Source organism: Stenella coeruleoalba (assembly GCF_951394435.1).
Source record: "Stenella coeruleoalba genome assembly, chromosome: 11".
NCBI lineage: Eukaryota > Metazoa > Chordata > Mammalia > Artiodactyla > Delphinidae > Stenella > Stenella coeruleoalba.
The window spans coordinates 84,037,377-84,052,692 of record NC_137157.1 but is presented as its reverse complement, the minus strand read 5'-3'; the positions used below and the strand labels follow the sequence as shown (position 1 = coordinate 84,052,692).

Sequence of the window (15,316 nt, the reverse complement as noted above, 5' to 3'; positions counted from 1 at the left end):
GCACCACCAGGGAAGCCCGCATGTGCCTTTTTGAATTGTGGTTTTCTCTGGATATATGCCCAGTAGTGGGATTGCTGGATCATATGGTAATTCTATTTTTAGTTTTTTAATGAACCTCCATACTGTTCTCCATAGTGGTTGTATCAATTTACATTCCCATCAACATTCTTGCACCAACAGTGCAAGAGGGTTCCCTTTTCTCCACACCCTCTCCAGCATTCGTTGTTTGTAGATTTTCTCATGATGCCCTTTCTAACTGGTGTGAGGTGATACCTCATTGTAGTTTTGATTTGCATTTCTCTAATAATTAGTGACGTTGAGCAGCTTTTCATGTGCTTCTCGGCCATCTGTATGTCTTCTTTGGAGAAATGTCTATTTAGGTCTTCTGCCCATTTTTGGATTGGGTTGACTGTTTCTTTAATATTGAGCTGAATGAGCTGTTTATATATTTCGGAGATTAATCCTTTGTCCATTGATTCAATTGCAAATATTTTCTCCCATTCTGAGGGTTGTCTTTTCGTCTTGTTTATGGTTTCCTTTGCTGTGCAAAAGCTTTGAAGTTTCATTAGGTTCCATTTGTTCATTTTTGTTTTTATTTCCATTACTCTAGGAGGTGGATCAGAAAAGATCTTGCTGTCATTTATGTCAAAGAGTGTTCTTCCTATGTTTTCCTCTAAGAGTTTTATAGTGTCTGGTCTTACATTTAGGTCCTGAATCCATTTTGAGTTTATTTTTGTGTATCGTGTCAGGGAGTGTTCTAATTTCATTCTTTTACATGTAGCTGTCCAGTTTTCCCAGCACCACTTATTGAAGAGACTGTCTTTTCTCCATTGTATATCCTTGCCTCCTTTGTCATCGATTAGTTGACCATAGGTGCGTGGGTTTATCTCTGAGCTTTCTATCTTGTTCCATTGATCTTTGTTTCTGTTTTTGTGCCAGTACCATATTGTCTTGATTACTGTAGCTTTGTAGTATAGTCTGAAGTTAGGCAGTCTGATTCCTCCAGCTCCGCTTTTTTCCCTCAAGACTGCTTTGGCTATTCGGGGTCTTTTGTGTCTCCATACAAATTTTTTAAGATTTTTTGTTCTAGTTCTGTAAAAAATGCCATTGGTAATTTGATAGGGATTGCATTGAATCTGTAGATTGCTTTGGGTAGTAGAGTCATTTTCACAATGTTGATTCTTCCAATCCAAGAACATGGTATATCTCTCCATCTATTTGTATCATCTTTAATTTCTTTCATCAGTGTCTTATAGTTTTATACATACAGGTCTTTTGTCTCCTTAGGTAGGTTTATTCCTAGGTATTTCATTCTTTTTGTTGCAATGGTAAATGGGAGTGTTTCCTTAATTTTTCTTTCAGATTTTTCATCATTAGTGTATAAGAATGCAGGAGATTTCTGTGCATTAATTTTGTATCCTGCAGCTTTACCAAATTCATTGATTAGCTCTAGTAGTTTTCTGGTGGCATTTTTAGGATTCTCTATAGTATCATGTAATCTATTAACAGTGACAGTTTTACTTCTTCTTTTCCAATTTGTATCCCTTTTATTTCTTTTTCTTCTCTGATTGCTGTGGCTAGGATGTCCAAAACTATGTTGAATAATAGTGTCGAGAGTGGACATCCTTGTCCAGTTCCTGATCTTAGAGAAAATGCTTTCAGTTTTTCACCATTGAGAATGATGTTTGTGGTGGGTTTGTCGTATATGGCCTTTATTATGTTGAGGTAGGTTCCCCCTATGCCCACTTTCTGGAGAGTTTTTATCATAAATGGGTGTTGAATTTTGTCAAAAGCTTTTTCTGCATTTGTTGAGATGATCATATGGTTTTTATTCTTCGGTTTGTAAATATAGTGTATCATATTGATTGATTTGCATATATTGAAGAATCCTTGCATCCCTGGGATAAATTCCACTTGATCATGGTGTATGATCCTTTTAATGTGTTGTTGGATTCTGTTTGCTAGTATTTTGCTGAGGATTTTTGCATCTATATTCATCAGTGATATTGGTCTGTAATTTTCCTTTTTTGTAGTATCTTTGTCTGGTTTTCATATCAGGGGGTGGCCCCATAGAATGAGTTTGGGAGTGTTTCTTCCTCTGCAGTTTTTTGGGAGAGCTTGAGAAGGATGGGTGTTTGCTGTTCTCTAAATGTTTGATAGAATTCAGCTGTGAAGCCATCTGGTCCTGGACTTTTGTTGTTGGAAGATTTTTAATCACAGTTTCAATTTCATTACTTGTGATTGGTTGGTTCATATTTTCTATTTCTTCCTGGTTCAGTCTTGGAAGGTTATACCTTTCTAAGAATTCATCTATTTCTTCCAGGTTGTCCATTTTATTGGCATAGAGTTGCCTTTAGTAATCTCTTAGGATGCTTTGTATTTCTGTGGTGTCTGTTGTAACTTCTTTTTCATTTCTGATTTTATTGATTTGAGTCCTCTCCCTCTTTTTCTTGATGAGTCTGGCTAATGGTTTATCAATTTTGTTTAACTTCTCAAAGAACCAGCTTTTAGTTTTATTGATCTTTCCTATGTTTTCTTTGTTTGTATTTCATTTATGTCTGCTCTGATCTTTATGATTTCTTTCCTTCTGCTAACTTCGGGTTTTGTTTGTTCTTCTTTCTCTAGTTCCTTTAGGTGTAAGGTTAGATTGTTTATTTGATATTTTTCTTGTTTCTTGAGGTAGGCTTGTATAGCTATAAACTTCCCTCTTAGAACTGCTTTTGCTGCATCCCAAAGGTTTTGGATCGCTGTGTTTTCATTGTCATTTGTCTCTAGGTATTTTTTATTTCCTCTTTGATTTCTTCAGTTATATCTTGATTATTTAGTAACATATTGTTTAGCCTCCATGTGTTTGCGTTTTTTATGTGTTTTTCCCTGTAATTCATTTCTAATCTCATAGTGTTGTGGTCAGAAAAGATGCTTGATATGATGTCAATTTTCTTAAATTTACTAAGGCTTGATTTGTGACCCAGGATGTGATCTATCCTGGAGAACGTTCCCTGGGCACTTGAGAAGAAAGTGTAATCTGCTGTTTTTGGATGGAATGTCCTATAAATGTCAGTTAAATCTATCTGGTCTGTTGTGTCATTTAAAGCTTCTGTTTCCTTATTTATTTTCATTTTGGATGATGTGTCCATTGTTGTAAGTGAGGTGTTAAAGTCCCCCACTATTATTGTGTTACTGTCGATTTTCTCTTTTAGAGCTGTTAGCAGTTGCCTTATATATTGAGGTGCTCCTATGTTGGGTGCATATATATTTATAATTGTTATATCTTCTTCTTTGATTGATTCCTTGATCATTATGTAGTGTCCTTCCTTGTCTCTTGTAACATTATTTTAAAGTCTATTTTGTCTGATATGAGTATTGCTACTCCAGCTTTCTTTTGATTTCCATTTGCATGGAATATCTTTTTCCATTCCCTTGCTTTCAGTCTGGATGTGTCCCTAGGTCTGAAGTGGGTCTCTTGTAGACAGCATATATATGGGTCTTGTTTTTGTATTCATTCAGCAAGCCTGTGTCTTTTGGTTGGAGCATCTAATCCATTTATGTTTAAGGTAATTATCGATATGTATGTTCCTAGGACCATTTTCTTAATTGTTTTGGGTTTGTTTCTGTAGGTCTTTTTCTCCTCTTGTGTTTCCCACTTAGAGAAGTTCCTTTAGCATTTGTTGTAGAGCTGGTTTGGTGGTGCTGAATTCTCTTAGCTTTTGCTTATCTGTAAAGCTTTTGATTTCTCCATGGAATCTGAATGAGATCCTTGCTGGCTAGAGTAATCTTCCGTTGTAGGCTCTTCCCTTTCATCCATTTAAGTATATCATGCCATTCCCTTCTGGCTTGTAGAGTTTCTGCTGAGAAATCAGCTATTAACCTTATGGGAGTTCCCTTGTATGTTATTTGTCATTTTTCTCTTGCTGCTTTAAATAATTTTCCTTTGTCTTGAATTTTTGCCAATTTGATTACAATGTGTCTTGGCATGTTTCTCCTTGGGTTTATCCTGTATGGGACTCGCTGCACTTCCTGGACTTGGGTGGCTATTTCCCTTCCCATGTTAGGGAAGTTTTCGACTATAATGTCTTCAAATATTATCTTGGGTCCTTTCTCTCTCTCTTCTCCTTCTGGGACCCCTATAATGCGAATGTTGTTGTGTTTAATGTTGTCCCAGGGGTCTCTTAGGCTGTCTTCATTTCTTTTCATTCTTTTTTCTTTATTCTGTTCCGCAGCAGTGAATTCCAGCATTCTGTCTTCCAGGTCGCCTATCCGTTCTTCTGCCTCAGTTACTCTGCTATTGATTCCTTCTATGTAGTTTTCATTTCACTTATTGTATTGTTCATCTCTGTTTGTTTGTTCTTTAATTCTTCTAGGTCTTTGTTAAACATTTCTTGCATCTCCTCGATCTTTGCCTCCATTCTTTTTCTGAGGTCATGGATCATCTACACTATCATTCTGAATTGTTTTTCTGGAAGGTTTCCTATCTCCACTTCATTTAGTTGTTTTACTGGGGTTTTATCTTGTTTCTTCGTCTGGTACATAGTCCTGTGCCTTTTCATCTTGTCTATCTTTTTGTGAATGTGGCTTTTGTTCCACAGGCTGCAGGATTGTAGTTCTTCTTTCTTCTGCTGTCTACCCTCTGGTGGATGAGGCTGTCTAAGAGCCTTGTGTAAGTCTGATGGGAGGGACTGGTGGTGGGTAGAGCTGACTGTTGCTCTGGTGGGCAGAGCTCAGTAAAACTTTAATCTGCTTGACTGCTGATGGGTGGGTGGGGCTGGGTTCCCTCCCTGCTGGTTGTTTGGCCTGAGGCAACCCAATACTGGGACCTACCTGGGCTCTTTGGTGGGGCTTAATGACAGACTCTGGGAGGGCACACACCAAGGAGTTCTTTCAGAACTTCTGCTGCCATTGTCCCCATCCCCCAGTGAAACAGAGCCACCCCCCGCCTCTGCAGGAGACCCTCCAACACTAGCAGGTAGGTCTGGTTCAGTCTCCCCTGGGGTCACTGCTCCTTCCCCTGGGTCCCGAGGCGCACACTACTTTGTGTGTGCCCTCCAAGAGTGGAGTCTCTGTTTCCCCCGGTCCTGTTGAAGTCCTGCAATCAAATCCCTCTAGCCTTCTAAAGTCTGATTCTCTAAGAGTTCTTCCTCCCATTGCTGGACCCCTAGGTTGGGAAGCCTGACGTGGGGCTCAGAACCTTCATGCCAGTGGGTGGACTTCTGTGGTATAAGTGTTCTCCAGTCTGTGAGTCACCCACCGTGCAGTTATGGGATTTGATTTTACTGTGATTGCACCCCTCCTACCGTCTCATTGTGGCTTCTCCTTTGTCTTTGGATATGGGGTATCTTTTTTGGTGAGTTCCAGTTTCTTCCTGTCAGTGATTGTCCAGCAGCTAGTTGTGATTCTGGTGTTCTCACAAGAGGGAGTGAGAGCATGTCATTCTACTGCACCATCTTGGTTCCTCCCTCAGAATCTTAAAATATCGTGTTTAAATGAAAATAGATTGTAAAGCACACATACAAAATTATTGTGCAGCTCCTAATTATACAGTCATCTGTTTACTCTTTAAGTCCTAAGACTCGTTTTTCTCCAACATAAGTCAAGTTGTGTAACTTTATATCATCGTTGATTGCGCAGAATTGTTGGGTCAATAAAAATTGATTTCAGAAATTTGTCACCCCCTGAACATCTTCAGGTTTCAGTATATGTTTTATTTTTGAGATTTGGATTTTCCTTTTTGTATATATTTTAAGAAACAAAATCCTTTGGTAATGTATTTTATAGGAAATCCTGTTAGCAATTATGACCCATTAAAAACACTTAACTAACAACATGTATCAGTGCTGGTGCCAAACTCTGCCCACACAAAGCAGGATACAGGAACTGGGCTCTATTTATTTTTTAGTGATTATAATTTATTATAACCTCTTTTGTGGACAAAAGTGGTCTATAGCCATCCAGATAACTGTACACTTCAGTATTACCTGTGTTTTAGATACTTTGTGTTAAAAAAGCATCAAGAAAGTATTGTTCATGGAGTTGATGAAAAAGGAAGAAACTTACAATTCAATATTTGTTTTACAAAGAAATGCATTATCATAATTCTTGATTTTTCTTCCCTTTTTTTAGGCTTCACATTTCTTTTGGGGATTGTGGGCTTTGATTCAAGCCAAATACTCCACTATTGAGTTTGATTTCCTTGGGTAAGTTTAATTTTACTGTATGCATTACATTTGTCTCTACTCTTGGGATTTACATTTAGAATTTATAGGGGACATTGTAGTTATTATTTTTAGTCAAATGTTGCAGAGGTTGCATACATTTAATAAATTGGTCTGCAAGGAAATCTGGTATAATCTGTTAAATGATTTCAGTATTAGAAAAGTGTCCAGTAGGTGGTGCAATAAACTAAAAATATGTCCCTTGAAAATTTAAAAACTTAAAAAAAATCAGTTTAGAACGGGTGGGTGGAAATAAACAAAGGATTAAGGTTTTTAGCTGTAATTACGTTGTTACTCTCTTTTCTCAATAGGTATGCAATTGTTCGTTTTAACCAATACTTTAAGATGAAGCCTGAGGTTACTGCATTAAAGGTGCCTGAGTAAAGAAGACATTTAATTATTCTTAAGTAGCTGAACAATGCTTGTGGATATTTTAAGAAATTCCAAAAAGCCAATATATGTTAAAACTCTTTTAATTTGGTTATCTTGCTTTACAAATTATGCTTCTAAACAACCAATTTATTTTTTAAATAGAATGATGTTAAGAAATACACCTACTGCTCTCAGTATGTGGTGGGTTAGAAGTTTGTTAAATCAGCAAAAAGGTATAAAGATGTCAGTTTAATCCTTTGATAATTTAATCTATGTTATATGTTAATTATTTATTATAAATTTAACATGAATTCTGTGACTGTTTTCATCTGTTTCATCTGTTTGTTGAGTGTAAGCAACAAAAATTTTCCAGAGAAAATTTTCTTTTAAGTTTTACTTTAATAACATTAATTTTAGTAAACATTTTAGGTGTTTAGTGTAACCTTTTTATTTTGACACACTGTTAGTTAAATGAATCATTTACTCTTGGAATGCCAGACACTGGTTTAGATAAATTAAGATGTTCATAGAAAAATATCTGTTTAGGAGAGTGAAGTACATTCACTGTCTATGCTAGTGGTACATCTTTCTGGAGTACTGGAAAGCATTTTTTTGGGGGGAACATCTTAGAATTAAATTCCCCTCTTGCTACATAGTCTGGCAGTATAAATATTAATATTTACCATATAATCCTGGAATAGATATATGATGATTTTATGTTACCAAAATCTGTATTAAATAATGTTTTCACGTACTATATATGGTCATTTAAGTTACAGTTTGTTTTTAAAATTTTACTATATCAAATTCTTTCTAACCAAAAATTTTGTTTTACTTATTGAGATGTTGTATATTTTGTTTGTTATTAAATAGTAGCTAGTACAGCAATTGTTAATTTTTGAAACAAAGACAGAATGCTTATCATACTTGGGAACAAGAAAATGTCATTTAGTTTAATTCTTTTTTACTTCTTCAGATTCATTCCTTACAGTGTGGTTTTAATGTTTTAGTCTGGCTCCATGTCTTTAGAATGATAGCAAATGATTACTTGATAAATGTATCAATAGTTTCAGAGAAATAAGTTGAGATGGTTAAAAGAATTAAATAAGGAACCTTTAGAACATGAATCTTGTACACTTAAAATCTGATATAACAATGTGAAGTAAGCAAAAATACTCCTGGTAGGAGGGCTTCTGTTTGGTTTGATTTCTTTTGATTTTGTTTGTTTGTTTTTGTCTGTTTGAGAGTGAGAGGATGGCAGTTATTATTTGGAAGGAACTTAGATCTTTGAGATAGATAAGCAAGCATCCAGTTTTGAAGACTGCTGTGTAGAGTTGAGCAGTCATGGTTAACTTTACTTAGAAAATGAGTCTGACAAGCTTTGCACTTTGGTCACATAAGTGCCCATGTACAAAGTTGGCTTAATGGATCTGCATATTCAGAATATGCAACTACAAATTAATCCTCTGAGAAATCTTCTGGGGAGTCTGATGTATTATTCCAAGTGACTTGTATTCTCAGATAAGTGCTTTAAAATACTTGGATTATCTCAAGATGTTTAAAGCTAATAAAGTAAGTAGAAACACTTACAGGCCATTTAAAATGGTAAATTCTAGTTACATGAATAGAATCTTAAAATCTGTTTTGTGTCTATATTAACAGTGTTAGACCAAGATTTGTTTTCTACCTCCCCAATGTTACAAATGTTCACTTCTGTTTTTATAAACCATATTACTGTAGGATCAATAGAATTTTACCTAATTAACTAAATGAAAGGAACCAATTAAACAATGAATAGCTTTTTATATAATGTTAGAGTGAACTTGAAAAATTGTTTTTGGTGGAATTTCATCTGGGGCTGGAACATTTTCTTAGAACAATGAAGAATATGTAGTACTCTTGCTTTCCGACTTCTTAAAAGTGCAGATATATCTTGGAGAACTGTGGGAAGAGAGAAGATCATTTTTCTACCTTACTCCATATTCTTCAAACTATTTTGAATAGAGATTCACTGAGCCATTGCTGGTAGATTGTGCCTAGCTGCTAGCTGTGATACTCTTGTAAGTGGTTCAGAGAGATTCATATAGAAGTGAATGTAAAGGGGAATAAAGGCTCTCACTTTAGCCCTAGGCAATGAATCTTGGGAACAAAATAAGCTATTTAAGATATTTTCCCCACTTTTAGGCTAGATTTTGGGTATTATGATGTTCCCACTTCCTGTACAGGTTTTTGGGATCATGCTTCAGCCTAATAATAGGGTTCAAAATTTGCTTCCCTTTTAATTGATCATTTAAGGGATTCTAAAGGGAAAACATCCCTCTAAAATTTGTCCTGTGGCTTGCTGAGATGTCTTTTGCCTTTTTATGTTAAGCTAAGGAACTTGAATGCCTTACCTAATAACTCAACTGATAGTAAGCTCATTTTGTAAATATGAAAATGGTTGTTAGAGAAGTGGCATTCATGTATACTCAGTGTTAGTCAATAGACCATAGTGGCCTGGATGCTTTAGCAAGCAAAATTCCACAGTTTGTTTTCCCTTTGTTCCTTACATACTTGTATGATCTTAACTGACCAGTAATACTTGATTTTTTCCCCTCCTGACCCCATGCTACCACCACTTTCTGGGAATTGAAGAGATGTGGTAGTAAATCATACTGTTCACATGATCATTTGAGATCAATATGAGCACAAAACTCATCAACTAGGTCTGCCTGGAATGTATATAAAACAGTGTAAATAAAAATTTGTAAATTAGTGTGACTTGTATGTTGCATATGAGATTGTGTATTGTTTTGCATTCTTTTCCCTTTTGTAGACATTTTTCTGTAAGGTCATGATCCAGCTCTTTGGTTTTAGACTGGAAATAGCCAACAAATCGGGCTGCACAGTGGGATAACAAGAGGAACTGGAAATAGGGTTTGTCAGTTTTTGTTAATGTCAGTACTTATTTATTTAGCCTCTCAGTGCCTAATATGACTTTTTTTCAAACTTTAGTTGACCACTAGTTTTTGGAGGTTAGATTCCTGCAAGCAGTAAATTAATACATTGTTAGAATTCCATTATTTGAGTCATGACTCTAAGCTAAAGCAAATTAAAAATATAATTTTATGATTGCAGACTGAAGTGTTATCCTTTTCTGTTTTCAAGGCTGTTAACCTTTTTCTACAAAAAAAAACCTTTGAGTTTTTATATATCTCAGTGTGAATCTTAAGTCCCACATATACAAGGGAGATGATAAGTAATAGCTCCTAGTTCAACTTAAGCATGTCTCAGTTGGCTTCTCTAAGTATAAAGTTGTTCATTATGGGATTGTAAAACACAGAAAAGGTATGTGCTCTTTTAATGACTGCTAATTCCATTTTTGCTGAACTAAAAATATTTAACTTCATAAATATATTTATTATGAAACCTTCCAGATTTAAAGGAAAAATTCCCCCCAAACACTCTCAATTAAGTTAAAAACCTCCACTTTTAAAGTTATATGGATATTTCTTTTTTACATTACACAAAGCTTTCTGTACCATTTTTGAATTCCTTCATAATGTAAATGAGAAAACTATCAGTTTGATTTCTGCTTTAAATTGCTTTTAATAAGCATTTTATACTGCATTCCAAAGTGATATAGACTTAAGCTTTTAATATTAGTCATTCAATTGATAGACAAAGTTAACAATGCTTTATGCTAGGAGAGTTTTGTTATTGGCAGCAACTTGCACTACTTTACACAAAAGGCAAATGCTAGTAGTTTTTATGCACAAAGGAAAGTGAATTATAAATATGTGGTAAAGCAGCTTTATCTTTATTTCAAAATTGATTTGCTCTGAATTTTCTTCATTAGATTTTTAGAATGTCTTTGGAAATTTAGTTACATATTAAGGCGATCTCTTTTGTTTTTGTTTCTTTTTAAAACGAAAGACATTAGTTATATGGAACCACCTTTTTTTTCTGCTACATACCACTTGTGAGATTACAGTGTTATGTCTTGGGTTTGATGTCTTCAGACAGAAAAGTGTAACGATTATTTTAAATGAATTTTTCCCCATCTTTGAAGTTTAGTCCATAAATGTATTGCTATAAAAGAAAATGCTTGAGTTTGCATTACTTGAATACTTGAAAACTGAAATTAATAAGATATATTACACAATGAATTAGACTTTTCTGAACAGTTTTTAACACTAAAATTTTCCTTTCTGGATCATAATTTGAAATGGACAGATTTAAACTCTTTGGATAGAAAAAATAATATAGTGCTTATAGAAAATACCCTTTTGACTTTGAGGCATTCAGAATTCAAGTTTTTAGTAGGTTTCTGTCCTGAAATCTGCTTTCTCTTCTTTCCTATACTTAATGCACTTACTATGCTACTGATGTTATCAAACAGCAAGTTAAAATCTGTGTTCGTTATGCATCCTATGGCTTTCTAGTTACGAAAAAATTGCTCTGTAAAATACTCTTAATCCCTAAATGTAGGCATATTTTTGTCTACACCTTGCCCATTAATGGTATTAATACCATAAATCATTTTAACAAAACACAAGGTGTTTATACAAATTGAAAACATTACATGTTACATTTGAACTAGTTAGTGAAGGGTAAGAAAAAGGTGGCTGATTTGAATTGTTCCATTAGTTAAATTTCAAAAGGAACTTTGAGAGATTAAGACCTGATAGTATCTGTGTAAACTAGCTCCTGTGAACTGGGAAAGACCCCCAAAGCAGTGGAGGAAATGAGAGCACTTGCATGGTTGTACTGTGGTGCTACTTAAATTATGTAGTGACACCGTGTAATTTTTATTGTTCAACAATCTGAAGAAGTTTCCTGTTACTTACATGTACTAAAGTAATTATAAATTGGTAGAATCTGCAAAAAGGAAACTTTTAAACTCTACTGTATTTAGGAGCCTTTGTGTAGCTGGGTGAAGTTTCCATGATTTGAAGTATTTGGATTTTAAAATATACCATTATTTTAAGAAAGAAGACCTGGCATTATTACATATTCTTAAATGACAATGTCCTTATCAGTTTCAGAAGAAAAAACCAAAATGAATAATTGTCATTGCATTAGCTGTATGTTGAATTGGGAAATTGTGACATAAAGGTTAAATTTATGTTTCTCAAATGTGAACCATAGTAGTATAATGCTGCTCTGTAAATACTGTAAGTGCTACAAATAGTCTCAGCACTGAAAATGTATTGATACCTCTCAAATGAATGCAACGTTTGATGTAGGTGTTTTGATATGCCTCAGAAAGTATCTGAGTGTCTGGGAACTTGTTAATCTGTTTGGTAATGAAGATACTTCCTGTTTTTTGTTGCTTCTTTTCATGTTTAAAATTTAATTTTTACATTTTTACTACTGTTAATTTAAGTAAAATTTGTTCTCTGGTTAAAATGGGGTTACCAGTGAAGAAAATTAAAAACAGCCTCATTCATGTAACTGCTTAAATAAAAATGCAGTTTTGCTATGTGTTCATAAACTTTTAATGAATCTGTATTTCTGTTTAAATATAAGTGATGTTTAGGCTTTATTTCTGTTTAATAAGGCCTTTTATCATTGATTAAATAAAGGAATGTATCTTTTTGAAGAGATTTATATTCTGTAAATAAAAATTGGTTGTAACAATAAAGTTGAGTTCTAACTGCTTGTATCCATAAATCTTGTTACTTCAACTTATTTTTGTGGTTTTCCTATTGTAGAAAAAGCTTTTAAATGTTCGTGTATAACTATTTGTATATTTGAAGTGAGTCTTTAAATTTCTAATCTCTGGTTTTTTAATATAGTGTTTAAAAGTTTTGAAAAAAGTTTACTTTTGAAAATTTGGTTGAGATGAGAGTGTAGAATATTGTATAAATTATGAACAAATTTTGTTTACCTAGTTTAAAAATTCATTATTCTAGCCACTATACTTTGTGTTTTCACTGTGCTTGGGGCTGGAAGCAGGAATAGAGACACTGTTTGGGACTTAGCATCTTACAGTCTAGGCAAGGACTATCCATTCAACTAATGTTAGTTAAGCTCAGTTTCTAATTGTCAGGTAGTGTGATAGATGGTGGAGATACAAAGATAAGATATGATTTCTACCTTCAGATAATGTTTATCATGAAGATCAATTTTCCATAATGAAAATAGCCAGCAGTGTGTGTGTGTTTGTTTTATTAGAATGCCTTCCAATTTGGGTTTGTCTGGTGTTTTCTAATGATTAGATTGAGGTTATGTATAGCAGCCAAAATACTACAGAAGTGATTTGTCCTTGTTAGAGTATCACATGTGAGGAAATCAATGTTGATGTTAATTTTGATCACCTGGTCAAAGTATTGTTCTATGTCGTCACTGTATAGTTGTTTTCCCTGTGGTAACTAATAAGCAGTCTGTGGGGAGATACTTTAAGATTTAAGTATTTTGCTCCTTGGCAAACATCTCCTGTCCTCCTCTCCCTGATTTAACAATACTTGATAATTATCTAAACCAGTCTTTATTGTGATGGCTGCAAAATAGTCACTTCTAGTGCTGCTGCATGCTTCACGTATATCAACCTTTTACTGTAAGGAATCTCTTGTCTATCATCTATCTATCTCTGTTTACTGTAAGGAATCATCCTCTTGTGTCTGTTATCTTTCTCTGATCTGCCATGCATGGGACCATATTTTAAGTATATACTCATGGGTTTCTGTTTTATTCAATGCATTATAATTTGTTACTACACTTACATATATTGATGTTAAATTGTCTGAGATTTGGCTTGGGGGAACCCCATCAAATCTGGTTCCTATGTCCTCTTGATATACCCCGAAATTTTTTGAGCACTTCCTTACCTTCTAGTAAAACAAGAAATTGCAGACTAATTTTGTACTTCCCTTCCTGACCCCTGGAATCAGGCATTTTCTCCAAGGAGCCTGGTTCCTTTTGGGGGTGTTAGTATTTAGAAATTTAGATCTGAGAACTAGGGATGCTCATTGCTCCTGGGATATTACTGATCTTAGGCCCTTTTAGCTGGCAGAGCAAGGGAACGCGCGCGCACGTGTGTGTGTGTGCGCATGCACACATGCTCATACTCATATATGTTTTAGAAATTGAGTCCATACTGACACCTCCAATTTCTGATTCAGCTTTCCAGAGTTCTTCCTTGCCTCTACCATTTCATATTTGTTTTTCTTATTTCCTTACTCTGATAATACAGATAGGTATTTTTGTCAAGACTACCATAGAAATAGGTCCTTTTCAGTGTATCATATGAGGTGTAAGATGTTAATACATATGTTACTAGTGGTTTTAACCTTAGTTACTTAACTGAAGTGTCTGCCAGGTTTCTCTCCCCACGTTTTACTTTTAATTGGTAATAGCTGGTGGAAGAGGATACTTGGAAGTTGTGTGGTTTCTTTGCTATTAATTTTAGCATCCACTGGCAGTTTTTTCCTGCAGCAATATTGTGATGTTTGCATGATGTTGATTTTCTATTTCTCTCTTTCCTTCTACATTCATAAATTGGAATTTTACTGTAAGGAAGAGCTGTACCTTTATTATTTACCTTTATTTATTTATCCAAGCAGTAAGGACACAAGGATATTCTGTGGGCTATAATTCTATTACAGTCATTCTGTTCCTCAGTTTATTTCTAGATTGGTGATTGAGAGCTCCTTCAAGTTGGCTGCTGTATTCTTTCAACATTGCCCACCTCATTTTTAGAGCACTTCCTTTTCTGGCAACATAAGGTGTTCCAGGCTAGGTTTGTACTTTCCCTGCCCCAACCCTCAATTCAGCTATTTCTTCACGGATCCCTGACATTTTTTTTTTTTTTTTTTTTAGAGAATATTTAGAAATTAAGGCCTGGTTGCCTTAATTGTTCATTGTTGGGCATTACTGCTTCTAAATTCCATCAGTTGACAGAATTAGGAAATACTAGAAAAGTCAGAAGAATGCTTCAATGCACTCCCATATATCCTCTTCCAGATTCCCCCAGTAATATTTTACTTCCTTTGCTTTACCATTTTCTATTTCTTTTTGTGAATTACTTGAGCAATTTACACACATAAATCTTCTTTACCCCTTAATATTTCAATACTTGTATTTCCTAAGAACAGTTTTGACCTGTGATGAGTTGGTGATCATTCAAATGAATGTCCTCTGTTTGTAGTGTGGTATTTTGGGGTTTTTGTTTGTTTGTTTTTTTTTTTTTTGGCTGCTTGCATGACCTGTATTTAATTGGTTTTTAGCAGTTTGATTATTTAGATGTGATTTCCTTTGTATTTATGATTCTGCTTGAATTTTGACCATTTTGAATCTGTAAATTTATGTCTTTTACCAAATTGGGGAAGTTTCAGCCATTATTTCTTCAAGTATTATATTCAGACTCGTTCTCTCTTCCCTTTATGGGTCCCTAATTACACATGGTTAGACTGAAGTTGTTCAGCAGGTCACTAAGGCTCTGTTCATTATTTTTCCAATGTCTGTTTCCTCTGTTTTCCAGATTGGATTATTCTGTTCATCTGTCTTCATACTTCGTTGACTTCTTTCCTCCCTTCTAATCTCCAAACTGCTGTTATGTCCATTCAGTGACTTTTTAAATTTTGGATATTATTTTCAGTTCTATAATTTCCATTTCATTGTTTTTTAGAGTTTCTATTTTTCTTTAAATTTTCTATTTATTCAATATAAGTATAGTCTTTGCATCCTTGAGCATGGTTGCTTTAAAATCCTTGTCCACGAATTTCAACAATGGATCATCCCAGGGACCATCT

General features: G+C 34.6%; 1 protein-coding gene across 1 annotated transcript in view; it reads left to right on the top strand.

Annotated features, from left to right (window-relative positions):
* The window catches only part of ETNK1 (ethanolamine kinase 1), a 69,243-nt gene extending 56,623 nt beyond the window's left edge, over window positions 1–12,620 (top strand). The window contains exons 7-8 of the mRNA XM_079938500.1: window positions 6,118–6,191; window positions 6,521–12,620. Coding sequence (XP_079794626.1) covers window positions 6,118–6,191; window positions 6,521–6,593 — 147 coding nt within the window. The 3' untranslated portion in view covers window positions 6,594–12,620. The remainder of the gene's footprint in view (window positions 1–6,117; window positions 6,192–6,520) is intronic.
* Window positions 12,621–15,316: the final 2,696 nt, after the last annotated feature.